This window comes from Pleurodeles waltl, chromosome 8 (assembly GCF_031143425.1).
Source record: "Pleurodeles waltl isolate 20211129_DDA chromosome 8, aPleWal1.hap1.20221129, whole genome shotgun sequence".
Taxonomy (NCBI): domain Eukaryota; kingdom Metazoa; phylum Chordata; class Amphibia; order Caudata; family Salamandridae; genus Pleurodeles; species Pleurodeles waltl.
Genome location: NC_090447.1, coordinates 74,676,572 through 74,692,738, shown reverse-complemented (window position 1 = coordinate 74,692,738; position 16,167 = coordinate 74,676,572). Strand labels below are relative to the sequence as shown.

Sequence of the window (16,167 nt, the reverse complement as noted above, 5' to 3'; positions counted from 1 at the left end):
TTGCTGATATCTTCCCCGAAAGGAAGAGGAGGAAGAGCCACGCCCAAATCCACGAAACCTCCTGAAGAATCTGGAAGAGGCCGTGGAAGAAGGAGCTTGGAGTCCCAGCGACTTAGCCGTGGCCCTGCTCTCCTTAAACCGTTCCAAGGCCGAATCAGCCTTAGCCCCAAACAGTTTGTCCCCATCAAACGGGAGATCCAACAATGTGGACTGTACATCTGTCGAAAAGCCCGAGTTACGGAGCCAGGCCTGTCTCCTTTCCACCACAGTTGTGCCCATTGCTCTGGCTACCGAGTCGGTGGTATCCAGTCCCGTCTGGATAATTTGGGTCGCAGCAGCCTGGGCATCAGAGACAAGATCCAAAAGACCCTGGGGAAGCTCTGTAAACGAAGAGGAGATGTCATCCATCAGAGCATGAATATACCTCCCCAGGATACAGGTTGCATTGGTGGCTTTTAATGCCAGACTGCAGGACGAAAAAATCTTCTTCGACTGCGCCTCCAGCTTTTTTGAGTCTCTGTCCCCAGGCACCGTCGGAAAAGAACCAGGCGCTGACTTGGACGAACAGGAGGCCTGCACAACCAAGCTCTCCGGCGTAGGGTGCCTAGATAGGAAACCAGGATCAGTTGGAGCCGTCCGATACCTCCTGGCCACGGCTCTGTGAACTGCTGGGGAAGATGCCGGCTTCTTCCACACCTCTAAAACCGGATCCAGCAGAGCGTCATTAAAAGGTAATAGAGGCTCCGCCGCGGCTGAGGCCGGATGCAACACCTCTGTCAAAAGGTTTTGTTTCGCCTCCACCACCGGCAAAGGCAGGTCCAAAAAACTAGCTGCCTTCCGTACCACTGTATGAAAGGAAGCAGCTTCCTCGGTATATTCCCCTGGGGACGAAAGGTCCCACTCAGGGGAAGTGTCCAGCCCACTGGCCGACTCCAGTCCACGCAGCCCATCACCCGAGTCCTCTAGCTCTCCTTCCTCTAGAGCTCGTTGGTACTCCTGCTCCTCTAGTACCCGGAGAGCACGCCTCCTTGAATGCAGTCGTTGCTCAATCCGCGGAGTCGACAATACCTCCGCCGAAGTCGGAGATCGGCGCCGATCTTCCGAAGCCACCGACGCCGCATCCGGCGCCACAGGTAACTTCGGCGCCGACTGAAGAGCAGATGAAACGGATGGACCCACCGGAGTCACAGGCCGAAATCTCGACGTCGACGGGATGGGAATCCCTGGGGCCAATCCCTCCGAAGCCATCGGAGCGGCCACCGGCGCCGACACTGGCGCCGAGCCCACGTTCCCAAACGGGAGAAAGGGCATAAAGGGTGCCGGCCGAAGAGGCGCAGGATCACCCAAAGAAAAGGCCAAAGGCCCAGCCGGAGCACCCCCTGGAGCCATCTGCTGGAAGATGGCATACATCGCATTCAAGAATGCGGAACTATCGGCTCCAGGGGTGGGAAAAGCCGGATACTGGGGTGCCTGACTCGGAGGCGACCCCGACCTCGGCGTCTGCGCCGGAGAAAACACTTGAGGCTCCAATACCTCAATCACCGACGCCTGTCCAGGTGAAGTTGGAGACGCCGGAGAGAGCAACGGCGTCGAAGGATGCGGCGTCACCGTGGGGCTGATCTCCCATGTCCTCCGGCGCCGATCCGGAGACCTGGAACGAGCCTCCCTTGAATGACGCCGAGATTCTCTACGGCGCCGGGAGTCTCGATGACGCCGATGTTTTGGAGAAGACTTTTTCTTATGATGCTTCTCCTTTGACTTGGCCATAAACAGCTTCGCCTCGCGTTCTTTAATGGCCTTCGGATTCATGTGCTGACACGAATCACAAGTCGAGACGTCGTGGTCGGAGCTCAAACACCAAAGGCAATCGGAATGAGGATCCGTCACCGACATCTTGCCTCCACACTCACGACAAGGCTTAAATCCAGACTTTCTCTGCGACATTATTTCCACAGAGAAAGAGTACGCAGCAAGATATACACTGTAACCGCAAGAGTAACAGTTGCTCCCTCGAAGATAACCGTTTCGAATGCACGGAAAAAAGGGAACTGACGTCCGCACGTCGTCGAGGACCTCTTATTGCCTGTATGACGTCAGACGGCGTCGCGTGCGAGACAGTGACGTCCTCGTCGACGTGCAGAGACTAGTAAGAAGATTTCCGTAGAATGCTGGCGCCATGGGAGTATTCATGAGGTGAGGAATCCACAGGTAGTTGTATCCATCAGAAATCCTTCTTATTCATCTTCGCACAGAATTTACACCATCCTGAGTTGTGCCTGGAGCCGCGGTACCAGAGACTGACATTGTGTGTGTCTGTTACAGACACTGGCCAGTTACAGCCCTTTTAAGGTTTAATCCCTGTGGGGTTTAAAGGGGACATGCCCCTTGAACACTGGTATACATTTTAGGGAGGAAAAAAAACAGTCAGACATTGACCGCACTGGATGAAACTCCGGATCCACGTTGGAAGGCGCAGAAGGATAAGTTACTTACCTGTAAATCCTAGTTCTCTTCCAGGGGTATCCTCATCAAAGTCATAAACATTTAATATTCCCGCCCTTGTGCAGGGACCCCGGAGCATATATAAAATACACACATATAAAGTATGAAATATGCATGAAAAATATATATATAGCATTTTTAGTAGACAAATTTTCATACTAAACTCATATATACATGTGTAAAACAGCAATGCAGACTATAATCATAAACAGGCTAAAATGCTTTATTTCTATGGAGTTATTTTTTATTTTATTTTTTTAATTCTTTTCAAAATTACAATAAGAGAAAAAATATTTACCAAAGCCCCATAACTGGGCCTAGGGAAATAAGCAGTAGTAACATCAGAGGAAAAGAAGAAAAAACTACATTGAAAAACAATGGAGCATTCTTAGCCAATAGGCTACATGCAGGTTAACACAGGAGAACCATACAAATTCTGGCACCGTGCCTTTAAGACCCTGAGCACCTCCAGTATCCCACCATGCCTCAGGGGTGAAGGAGAGGTGACAGTTGGTTCACAGTTAGGTCAGTACTTTTTTACGGTGACAAGCTGTGTAGCAGATTCGAAAGATAATCTGTCCTGCACTTCTAGGAGACGTGCATCCGGGGAGGAGGGTGGGTTGTTTATGACTTTGATGAGGATACCCCTGGAAGAGAACTAGGATTTACAGGTAAGTAACTTATCCTTCTCTTCCAGGGGATCCTCATCAATAGTCATAAACATTGAATAGATTAGCAAGCCCATCCCTTAACTCTGCGGACTGTCTAATAGAAGTGCAGGAATAGATATGTATCATGCAAACAAATTTCTCAGAGAAGCTTGCCCAACTTGGGCGTCTGCTCTTGTATCTGAGTCCAAACAGTAATGTCTAGTAAATATATGTACAGACTTCCATGTAGCAGCCTTACAAATTTCAGAGATTGGAACATTATTAAGGAGGGCAGCAGTAGCCGCCTTTCCTCTTGTCGAATGCGCCTTAGGTCTAGCAAGTAGTTGTTTGTTAGCCAATTGATATGCATTAACAATACATGAAACTATCCATCTAGATATGATTTGTTTTGATGCTGCCTCTCCTGTTCTCAAATGACCATAATTTACAAACAAGGGGTTGGAATGTCTAATTAGCTTGGTTTAATCCAAGTAAAATTTTAGCACTCTTTTCAAATCTAGGGAGTGCAAAGCTTTCTCCGCCGGAGTCTCCGGATTGGGGAAAAAAGTTGGTAGAGAAATAGTCTGATTGATGTGAAATTCTGATACCACCTTCGGTAGGAATGATGGATGAGTTCGTAGAACCACTCTATTCTTGTGGAAGACTGTATACGGTTCTTTGGAGGACAAAGCTTGAATCTTACTGACCCTCCTTGCGGAAGTAATGGCTACCAAAAAAGCTGTCTTCCACGTAAGGTGTTGCAAAGAGGCTTTGTGTATAGGTTCGAAAGGAGGGCCCATAAGTTTTGATAGCACTATGTTCAGCTCCCATGGAGGGGAGGGTTTCCGAATGGGTGGAAAACCTTTTTCAAACCTTCTAAGAAATCCTTGACTACTGGTCTTGTAAAAAAGGATTCCTGAGAAGGTGACTTACGATAGGCTGTAATGGCAGATAAATGTACTTTAATAGATGATACCTGCAGACCCGATTTTGCCAAATGGAGTAGGTGAGACAGTATGACCTCCTCCTGAGCCAGTATAGGATTCTGACCTTGCTGACGACACCATATGTAGAACCTCTTCCACTTGAACGCGTAAGAACGCCGCGTGGAAGGTCGTCTGGACTCCTTCAAGATGTTCATGCACTCCTGCGAGAGCCCTAGGTGCCCATACTGCAGGAATTCAGGAGCCATGCCGTCAAGCTCAGAGAGGGTAGGTTGGGGTGAAGTATCCTGCCTCCCAGCCTGCAAAGGAGATCCGGTCTGCATGGCAGCCTCCTGTGAGGTTGTTCAGATAGGTTGAGGAGATCTGTGTACCAGAAATGACGAGGCCATTGCGGAGCTATGAGAATCATTCTGGTGCTGGATCTGTAAAGTTTGTTGATCACCGGAGGTATGAGGGGGATCGGTGGAAAAGCATAGAGAAATATCCCTGACCAGTCGATCAACAGGGCATTCCCTCGAGATCCCGGATGGTAGAACCTGGACGCGAAGTCTGGGCATTTCCTGGTTACCTCGTCTGCGAAGAGATCCAATTGAGGCCGACCCCATTGAGCGAAGATGTCTTCGAGGACTTAGTCATGCAGGACCCAATCGTGGGCGTCCTCGAGGTGTCTGCTCAGGAAGTCCGCCTCCACATTTTGTTGACCTGGTAGGTGAACCGCTGTAAGCAACATTCCTCTCGCTAGGAGCCAATGCCAGATTGTCTGAGACTCCCGAGATCTCGTTCCCCCTTGTCTGTTCAAATAATACATTGTGGTCGTATTGTCCGTTTGTACTAGGAGAGATTTCCCCTGAATCGATGGAGCAAAAGACTTGAGAACCAGATGGACTGCTCTGAGCTCCAGCAGGTTGATGTGGTACTCTCTTTCGTTCTCGGACCACAGGCCCTGAGCTTGAAGGGAACCTAGATGAGCCCCCCATCCCTGAAGAGATGCGTCCGTTACCAGAGTGTTGGATGGGATTACCTGGTGAAATGGAGCTCCCACTGGCAGGTGAGGTCTGTGCATCCACCATTGCAACGATTGCCCCACTCTTATCGGAAGCCGCACTCTGTCCTCCCAGCGGCCTGTGCTCTGGTTCCAGTTGTTTTCTAGCGCCTCTTGGAGAGGCCTCATATGTGGCCTGGCATTCGGGACAATGAAAATGCACGAAGCCATGGAGCCCAGTAGAGATGTCACCTGACGGGCCGTAGGTTCGTCGGACTTTAGTAGGTCTTGACACTTTCTCTTTATTGATAATAATCGTTCCTCCGAAGGATACACTCTTTCGAGCTCTGTATCCAGTATTGCTCCCAGGTAATGTAGATTTTGCATTGGAGTCAAGGTGGACTTCTGGTAGTTGATTTGTAGACCTAGAGACCTGAAAACACTGAGCACAATGTCCCGATGGCTTCTCGCCTGCTCCGGAGAAGAGGCTTTCAGTAGCCAGTCGTCTAGGTATGGGTAAATGAAGATTTTTTTGTTTCCTTAGATGTGCTGCTACCGTTGCCACGCATTTTGAGAAAACACGAGGGGCAGATTTCAGGCCGAATGGTAGCACCTTGAACTGATAGTGCTGGGAGGCTATCCGGAAGCGTAGGAATTTCCGATGCTTGGGAATGATAGGGATGTGAAAATACGCGTCTTGCAGGTCGATGGAGCACATCCAGTCTCCCCGATGTAGCTGAGGGAAAATCTGGTGAAGAGCCAGCATCCTGAACTTTAGCTTTTTTATGTACTTGTTCAGTAGTCGTAAGTCCAGAATCGGTCTGAAAACTCCCTCTCGACCATTTTTCGCAACCAGAAAATAACAGGAGTATACCCCCTTCCCTCTGTGCGCGACTGGAACTTTTTCTATTGCTTTTTTCCGTTAAAGGACGTGAGCCTCTTTGCGCAATAGGCTCATGTGAAACGGATTGCATTTGGTTGGTGGCAAGTGAGGAGGAGGTTGTCGGAAAAGAAGAGAGTACCCATTCTCGACAATGTTGAGCACCCATTTGTCTTTTGTTATACCACGCCACTCGTGAATGAACTCTGTGATACTTCCCCCCACCGGAGTGGTGCACGGTGTTAAGGGAAGCGAGTCCTCATTGTTTTGCTGGAGTTTTGGGTGTGGACTGCTGTGGTCTACTTGACCCTCGGTCCTTCGTGGCCTTTCAAGATTGGAAAAGTGGGAATCCTTGCCTCTGGGACCAATGAGGGGTTTGAACCCTCTGCTGAAAAGGGTGCCTGTCGTAAGGCCTATACCTTCGCCTGAAGTCCTTTTTTCTCTCCAGGCCTACTGCTCTCATGGTATCCACTTCCGTCTTCATGCGCGCCATCTCCTCGTCTGTATGGGTACCAAAAAGAGAGTTCCCGTTGAACGGAAGATTTAGGATACGCTGTTGCGCTTCCTGCTTCAATCCTGTCAGTCTCAACCAGGAAGACCTTCTTGCACAAACCTCATGTGTGTACCCATGTGCAGCTAAGTCTGCCCCATCTGCTGCTGCGCTGATGACCTGATTGGAGACCAGACATCCCTCTTGAAGGATCTCCTGGAAATCCTGCCTGTCCTCCCTAGGCAATTTGTCTGCGAACCTGTTCAGAGAGTCCCAGAGTGAACGGTCATATCTGTCTAGGAGTGCAGAAGCACTGGAGACCTTCATCATGGAAGCCGCCGTGCCACACATGTTCCTCCCCAGAGAGTCTAGATGTCTGCTCTCCTTGTCAGGTGGAACCGTGGAGGATGATGCTACTGAGTGCGTTTTTCGGGCTGCGGCCAATATGACCGAGTCCGGCTGCGGATCCGTCCTCAGAAACAAAGGATCTTGTTCAGGTGCTTTATATTTCTTTAAGATCCTAGCAGGAGCTGATCTGAGGGTGGCTGGTGCTAAAAAGGGGTCCATGGTTGGTTGTAACAGACCAGGCACTAGCGGCAGCAGCTTTTTTGAAACCACCCTATGTTGCAGGGTTTCAAAGATGACGGATGAGGAGGTTGAAGGTTCCGGAACCTCTATGTTTAGCTTTTGTGCTCCCCTGAGAAGCACCTCGTTAAAAGGTTGTGATGTCGTCCACCGGGGAAACTCTAGCTGGTGGAGAATCCGTTAAGGTGGGGGAGTATTGTCTGGCAGAGGACCCCGACGATGACCAAAAGGGAGACCTTCTGTGATGGCGTGACTGTGACCTAGATAGTCTCTGGGAGCGTGACCTGGTCCGAGATGCTGTAGCAGAGCGCCGAGGCCTCTCGGTCGACTGGTGAGAAGCAGAACGAGCCCGTCCTGCCCGCGCTGTTGGCGATGGTGTTCTCGGGAGAGAGGCAGAAGGAGAGTACATCCTCAAATACTGCGAGTCTGGGGAGGCAGTCGGTCTATTAAGGCTCTCCAACCACCTCGGTGACAAGTTGATGGGCGAGACATGCTCAGACGATGCAGCTCTCGACCGAGATGAACCACTTCTTATGGAGACCACCGGAGATGTTGGAGTGGTCTTATCCGCCGGCGGAAGCCGATGCTCGGCTCCCTGCAAGACAGGTAAAACCTGTGTCGACGTCGAAGGGAGTGCCGCAGGTTGTCCTGGTCTCGACGTTGAGTGCCTCGACGGTGACCGGCGATCCCTTGACCGCGACCTACTCGCCGTCGTGTGCCTCGCCATCGAGTGGTGGACCGCCGACAGCGGATGTCCTCGTTCTCGCCGCTGAGGCGATTTCGACATCGCCTTCCTTGACGTTGAGGGGTGCGAGGCCTTCGGCGACGAATGGGCACGCCGGTAATGGCTCGACGTCGATCGGTGGGTTGCCGTCGACGGAGATCTGCCCTTGCGGTGGCCATGTTCTCTCGACGTCGTATCCTTCGATGTAGGTCGGGTCGCCGTCGATCTATGACGGTGTGATGGTGGCAGCGATGACGTCGAAGGGGAACAAACAGGTATCTTCCTATCTGCTGACGTCGATCTAGCCTGTCTCTCCTGAGAATGGCTTGTTGGCTGCCTGGGAAGCGAAGAGGATGATGTTTTTTGCCTCTCATATAGACCATGAAGCCTGATCTTCTCCCTGTCCTTCAGAGTTCTTTTTGACATGATCTTGCAGTGTCTGCAAGTGTCAGGGCAGTGACTCTGAGGCAAGCACACAATGCAGAGTGTGTGGGGATCTGACTGGGCCTTCTTCTTCCCACAGGAAGGGCACTTCACAAAAAGGGAAGGCATTTTTCAGTCAGGAAAAAACTTCCAGACTCAGACAAAGATGTTAGATGTTGAGTAAACGTAGAAAAAACGCTGTTCTGAAGTATTTTTCTGAGAAAAACTCAGAAAAACTGAGAGCTCAATGCTCCAGGATCCTCTATGAAGAAGCTGGAAAAAAGAACTGACCTAACTGTGAACCAACTGTCGCCTCTCCTTCACCCCTGAGGCATGGTGGGATACTGGAGGTGCTCAGGGTCTTAAAGGCACGGTGCCAGAATTTTTATGGTTCTCCTGTGTTAACCTGCATGCAGCCTATTGGCTAAGAATGCTCCATAGTTTTTCAATGTAGTTTTTTCTTCTTTTTCTCTGATGTTACTACTGCTTATTTTCCCTAGGCCTAGTTATGGGGCTTTGGTAAATATTTTTTCTCTTATTGTAATTTTGAAAAGGACTGTTTTAAAAAAATATATATAAAAAAAAAAAACTCCATAGAAATAAAGCATTTTAGCCTGTTTATGATTATAGTCTGCATTGCTGTTTTACACATGTATATATGAGTTTAGTATGAAAATGTGTCTACTAAAAATGCTATATTTATATTTTTGTGCATATTTCATACTTTATATGTGTGTATTTTATATATGCTCCGGGGTCACCGCACAAGGGCGGGAATATTCAATGTTTATGACTATTGATGAGGATCCCCTGGAAGAGAAAGAAAGGAACGGACGTCAGAGCATGGACATGACACAGATAAAGTAGCCACGACGTCATATTCAGGGCAGGAAGAACCTGGCGCGGAGCTGCACGATGCACCTACTGACATGCAAGGAAATTGCTATAAAAAGTCTCCAGGTCTATGGCGGCGCCTGGGGGAATTCACGAGGTGAAAAATCTGCAGTTATAAGTGTCTATCTGAATAATAATTCAAATAACAGAAACCGTTGCTCAGTCATTAGTACAAGATAAATGTTCCTCTGGCTCTGAATTGCACACTTGTGATTCACTGGACTCAAGGGATATGGGACTGAGTATATGAACAATTGCTGTTAAACATGATAGGTGAAAAAAATATGTATCATGCTTGCATCATACAGGCATTTCTGCGTATTCCTAAAGCATAGAAATATGGGCACAGAGTTTAAGCTGCCTAAAAGTCAATGTAACTACCAAGAATACGGTGGTGGATGGGATTTTGGTGTAAGCGAAAGTTCTTCCACCACTTAGAACTTAAAATTCATTCTGGTACCCAAATATGGTGGGTAACGTTTCAAACGAAGTGTTGGTGGTGGAATTATAGAAGGAGATGGAGTCTCCATTCCATTATGTGAACTAAGTAGAAAGTGGATCTATGAAGCCAGGCATGAAAAAAGAAGGAGTCTGTAACAGCGTAGTTGTAACCGGAAAAGTATGCGAGGTTCAGAATGAGGAGGGAGAAGGTACCTTTGTAATTCAAAGTCTATGATTGCTGAGAAGCACTAGGTGACTCTGAAAGACATAAAAAGATTCATACACAAGTACATAATTGGTGACCCCGAAGATGTAAGAGGGAAAGCATTGCCAAAGGCTTGGCTACTTGTCGTGTCATGGCTTCAGACGTTGGTTCAGTTGTTACTGGCAGCCAGAGGTTGATCTGCCTGGGGTGGGGAAAACAGAGTGCTTTCCGGTTAATAGCAAAGCGGACTTTCTGCATACAAATACCCTGTTGCCAACTACTCTACAGTTTTTCCATCCTATTTCCACAGGCCTACTTTTACCTTAATTCATATAACAGAATGGAGACTAGATCACCTTCCATAATGTACTATGCACACAATATATTTTTTTAAATAAAATCTTGTCTCTAGCCTGCTATCTCAAATCAATCTATTCTGACTTCATGACCCCCATGAAGCATTAATTTGATCAATCCCCGTACCACTAAAATTGTGGTGCTTGCCCCCGCGAGCCTATTCTATGACTTCTGGTCCATGACTTTACCTAAGCTAACACCTTACCCTCCCAAGAACAAATCCACACTCCCTTTGTGTGAAACCTTAACCGCCATTTTCATGGTACCTGAATTAACCTTAAAATCCAATTAGAAAAATATTTTTTGCTAATAAGTACAAGATCTGCAATCCCCCCTCTTGTGAAAAACCCCAGCCACCATTACTGGATACTAAGATTGAATTTTAAGCAATTTGCACTGTCTGTGTCCATATTCCTTGCTAAAGAAATACCCATGAATGTCTATATGACGAAATCAATTATTTTTTTCAACAATCACGTGTTTCACTGCAACAGTTCCAACACTCCATCCCCTATCTCATGTGTGCAGACAGCAATAAACATTCGTGCATGGCTAATCTTCGCATAACATCTCTTTGGTACTTATGACTGAGCAGTGGTTTCTATTTTATGAATTATTATTTACAGCCTCGAAGAAGCCCCAGGCCTGCGAACAGGATAAGGGGAGAAACACAAGTTGGCCATCAAACTTCCAGAACAAAAGCTGAACATCTGAATAAAAGCAACCTAAACAAAGAAAAATACACACTGTTTTCATGCTTCATATAAATCTCTTTTGGTCTATTGTTGATGTAAAAATCTACCATGCCATAACCATTGTGTTCTCTTTAATGTTCTGGTGTCTGTACACTACATACACATGTGAAATCTTTTTATCATATTTATTTATTGTTTTTTATCTGAGAGATAAAATCCAAACGGGGATGCTACATATTACAAGCTATCACATGTACAATGTATTCCCATATTACAACTTGCCTCTCATTCATAATCAATATAGTTTTAATGGGACCGCAGAAGATATAAACTTGCTGATCTGTCTTGCGAACGTAAGGTTCAGGGACCAGGAAAGGTATGGGATCGTGGGGTGGGGAAGCTGGAATGAGAATAAAGGGAGGCAAGAGTCGGACAAAAAAAATGGGCCATGCAAGGGTATACAACCCCAAAGGGAAGTCTCAGCGAGGGGTGGGCGAGGTGCAGGAGTCTGAGGTTTCGATGAGGACTCTGGGGGTGAGTTGGCCTGTCGGGAAAGCAATGTCTCCAGTTGTGGGCCATCGGGTGACGATGTATACATGTGAAATCTTGTTGCTGGATGTCTAGCCCACGCTGTACAACAAACTAAACGGATACTGAAGCAATCTTTTAATAAGAAAAAAAAAAAAAAACTTTAGATAGTTGTCTCAAAAGCTTTGCTTCAGAAAGGCTCTCCTGCATATACAAGTAAAACTGAATTATCTAAAACCAAGAACTTATTTTCAAAATCAACACATACTAATAGGTAAGATTACAGAAATAGTTGCCTCACCAAAATCAACATGTCTATAGACTTTACACCACTGTAACTATACAGGAAGGTAAGGAAACACCAAATACCTTTCACTGCGATGGGGTACATGAAATATATTGCAACAGATTTGGCAATGGAGGAAACTACGGACGTCATTACAAGCAGCAGCAGGACTGCCGATACACTCGATCAATATCTCACTTTTTGCTATTTTTGAGTACGTTTAATAACCAGCAATTCTCAGACAGTTAAGAGGGAGTGCGGGTTGTATGCTAAAATCTTAAAGTACAGTGATGTAAATGAATTAGAACTATTTACAGCCATGATAAATATTTATTTTGCAGTCTTTTTTTTGGTGGGTGATTGTTTTTTTTCTTGCAACTCACTGAGGACCCCAAATAATTCTATCACTTCCCCGCCACTGCCTTTTTTTGTACTTTTTTTGTTGTAACATAGCTGTTGGCGCTGCTATCCACATCCCAGCCCTGTTGACAGTTTTGTGCTTCCGCCGCATTCCATTCTCCTTTGGTGAAATTTAACACTGGTCTGAAAACAATGAAAGTAAAGTGACTGGCGTTATTGTTCAGATGTTTTCAGAGATTTTCTCTTTCCCTGTTTCTTTTCCAGACTTTTCCTATTACACTTTAAAAATCAAGAGTTGCATTCGCACTTGTGTACTACTGCTCACTCGGTGTGATTTGTGCAATATTATCAAGACAATATTGTTATTGTACGAGTCTGGCTCACAAATGTGTTCTTCTTAATGAAAGAAATGTCTAGACACGCGAGCAATCATCACTAAATGACTTCAAAAATGGACGCCCCACCAGCTACAGTTTTCTGCTCTCTTGGACAGGTAATGAATGTCCATGTTCAATTTTTGCGGGTATCATTCGTACTGCACCACTCATTAGGGTTTGCCTTAACAAGGCTGAGCTGTTACACATCAAGACCTTTAAAACAGTGAGATTAAGCAGGATTGTACGTTTGTGATATCCCGAGGTGCACAGGACAACGAGCACATTTCTGAAGAATATCTGCTGCCATTCTACACTTACAGATTTGAAAATGGAGAAGTAAAATACTTTGGTGGTTCAGACGTGAAAATGGGTTAGTAAATAGCAAATGTGCCTGGCTTATAAAAGGACCTACAAACATTGTGGACATCTTTAAATTATAACTTCTGGGCCACCAGTCTGAGCAGATGTGATCCCAAGCATGTGCCTAAAAAGAATTGGAAACAAAACCCGCTCAATTAAAGATGCAAATAGGATGCCTCTCTTTTTAGTGACCAGAAGATACCTCGCCTTGGCACAACCAAGGAGATTCCCTCTAAGACCCTGGAAGCTGCAGTCTGCTCACCTGCACTGCGAGGTAGTCCTCTTCGTCTGGAAGGATCCTGTACGTGTGCACGTGCTTCTGGAACCTGTGGGAGGGACAGGCAGGAGGAATGAGAGGACATTTAGGGTGGCAAACAATTCAGAAATACCCCCCACCCTGCTGTTTTCCCTGTCTGCACCCCACACCTCTATCAGTCAATTCCAACCTCCCACCCCAGATGTACTATCCAACTGGGAGAATGGCCACACCTTGTCCCTACTGGAATTTATGTGCAACAAAAGCACTATAAGAACACATCGTCCCAGTAGCACCCCCACCCCCTCCACAAAATAATGTATGGACGTCAGTACACTGCCTGGGCATATAACTAGTGATCGCATGGGGCGTGAAGAGTAAGGCTTATGGCAGGTCTGTCTTCATGCACTGACCTAGCAGATATTTTAAAAGTGTGTTTATCAGAGAAAAGCAGGAAAATTATGTCCAACAAACATACATGTCAACCCTCCCGATTCAAGCGGGAGACTACCGATTTCAAGGCTAATCTCCTGCCTCTTGATTCCTGCGTGCAGAAACCCGATTCGGAGTTTTCTAAAATTGCTAATAAAATGTTGATGCCCGTCACACATGCTCCAATCTCCCTCTCCAAGAATTACCTCTGACATCTAAGGTTAACACTGTCTTAATTCTTGCAGGGGAGATTAAAGCATGTGACACCAGGCCGCGACATTTTATTTTTGCCACTTTTACATAGCGCAAACAAAAAAGGGTTTAAAACCCTGTTTTTGTTTGTGTCATGTTATTGAACTACCAAAAATTAAATGATGATTGTCTGCCACCATACTTACGAATAGCTGTGATTCAGGCTGATGGCAACTGCTTCAAAATTAGACAGTGGGGACAATACATTCTACAGACTATTTTTTTTTTTTCATCTCCCACTTACCTGTTGTAAAATGTATACAAATAAACATATAAAGGTAAAACCTTACCCCTTTTATGTAGATAGCATGAGGCCTATGCACATATGCTTTGGAACACTGAAACAATTCATTTTGAATGTCTCTATGCTAAGGACATGATAACGAATGCACCTGCAGCACATGCCGACCCCAACCCTTTAGGGCAGTAACATAACGCAAAATAACGGGGCCCTGCAGATATCTCATAAGTATTCATTGAGTTTGGGTTAAATATAGGGCCCCTAGCAGGTCTGGTGGCCCTTGAGCTGCCTAGGGTGACCAGATTTTCATAACAAAAATCCACATTTGCACTACAATGGATCTAGCATTTGCTTGAGTTAGAGCTATTAGTATTATAAATTCCTAACTGGACTTCTCTTGTCACAAATTGAAAATGAAAAGTACAAAAGTTGACATAAGCGAGTCGATTCAGAGTGCCACAGCTGCCATGAGCATGAGCGGGAAGGAGAGACACAAAAGCAAAAAAGTTAGCTTGTAGTCAAACTTATCAGCAAATGTGAAATTATCCCATGTAACAGGATCGATAGCCAAGGGATCGATAGCCAAGGTGGTAATAAAACTGCCCCAAGGAGGGACAAACACAGCATTTACCTATGATAACAAACGAATTTTGAAGGGCAAGCCCATGAACGACTGATAGTGATGGTTGTGCGGGGGGTGTGGTTAAAAGCCAACAGATACATTACAACAGGCCAGAGCGCTTGCGTGCTCTACCTAAAAAGGGACTGTCAGCCATTGACAGAAATAGGACTGAATGTTGGCACTGGTCATTGCTGTGTCAAAATGTTGTCCCATTGCTATGTCAATGGCTGTCACACATCAGTACAGCTATATTCAGTACTTGAAATGGAAAAATAGAAGTGCAGGTACTCTGTACGCGAGTACCTGCTTGTTTCTGAGAAGTGCCGTACTCTCCAATTAAAAGTATTAAGTTTTTCTTGAGAAGTGCAGGTACTCTACCTCTCAAAATAAAGTACCGGTACTCAGTACCAGCCCATTTAAAGCACTGATATTGGAACATTCCGCAGGGCTCACCACCACTATCTCCATCCACCCCCCGCCCCCCTACATACACACACTTTCTTCTGCGTGTAAACTTAAGACTTCATCAGACATGCTGGGGTTTGCTGCAAAGGGAGCTTTGCGAATCTCCACTCAGGTAATAGGCTCTGCAGGGGTTTATTCACTCCCATTAAATCCTGCTGTGCTGCTGCATGTAGTCATGAGACTTTGAAACTAAGCTCTGTCCCTAGTATCAGAAGAGGGCCGGTGTGAACGCGAGTTTTCACTGCAATAAGTGTGCGTGCTTGCCCGACCCTCTCTCAAAACTGGGGCATTTGTTAATTGTCAGGACGCCGGCACAGTCACTGAAAAGCCGTGATTGTCCGGGCTAATCCAGGACCTCTAGCCACCCTAGCTAGCAGCAGGGCCAGTGTTAAGCTCCTGCTTCATGGGCCCCCATTTTACCCTGGGCCTAGTACCATCCGTGAAATACGGGACACTCAGGGGCCCTCATAACATTCTGCAGAGGGCCCAATCATTTTAGACAACTGCTTACCGTTGTTTAACTCTTGCAGTAAACGATGCATATAAATCCGTGCCCTGAATGTTAAATATATTTAAATGTGCATTAATTGGGCAATTTATCAAGCAATTGTTAAGTGCTGCTGGCTGAAGGAAATGCTTCAGAGAAATGCCATTTAAAATCAATTACTGCCTGGGTGCCTAAAGAAAAATACCACCACGCGGCGGTCAACATCTTGGAAAAAACAAATGTATACATGCGGCTGAAAGGGCAGAGTCTGAAATTGGGGCCCCGAGGAAACGTTGGTGGAGCGAAGTCTTCCTGCCCGCGCCTTTTCCGGGTCACTTCCTGGTTTAGGACCGTCCTGCACTTCAACCACCTCCTCCCTGCGGCACTAACATGGCCAATGCCGCTAGAGGGCGCCGCACGCTAAGCCGCCTTTCTGCTTTTTTGTTCAGAAGAAAATAAATATTTCCCACAGGAATCCTCATTTCTTGGCCCAAATATCTATTAACAGACCTTCCACTGAAGTGACTTTTCTATCAGCGCACCTCCCGCGGGGTCCGAAAGAGCTGTGGAGCGCGCGATGTCTCTGGCGTGGACACGTGAGCGCTATCCTGCAGGAGGAATACGCCCGGTTAATTAAAAAGTTTGTTAACAAAATAAGTCGTCTTGGAATATTCCATGGGACGAATCACATGCTGTACTGTACTGCATCACCCGTTAGAAGTGATATTT

At 46.5% G+C, this 16,167-nt stretch overlaps 1 protein-coding gene across 2 annotated transcripts in view; it reads right to left on the bottom strand.

Moving 5' to 3' along the window:
* The window catches only part of INPPL1 (inositol polyphosphate phosphatase like 1), an 818,513-nt gene that overhangs the window by 522,809 nt on the left and 279,537 nt on the right, over positions 1-16,167 (bottom strand). For both annotated transcript variants that reach the window (XM_069203762.1, XM_069203763.1), the window contains exon 2: positions 12,946-13,009. In XM_069203762.1, coding sequence (XP_069059863.1) covers positions 12,946-13,009 — 64 coding nt within the window. The remainder of the gene's footprint in view (positions 1-12,945; positions 13,010-16,167) is intronic.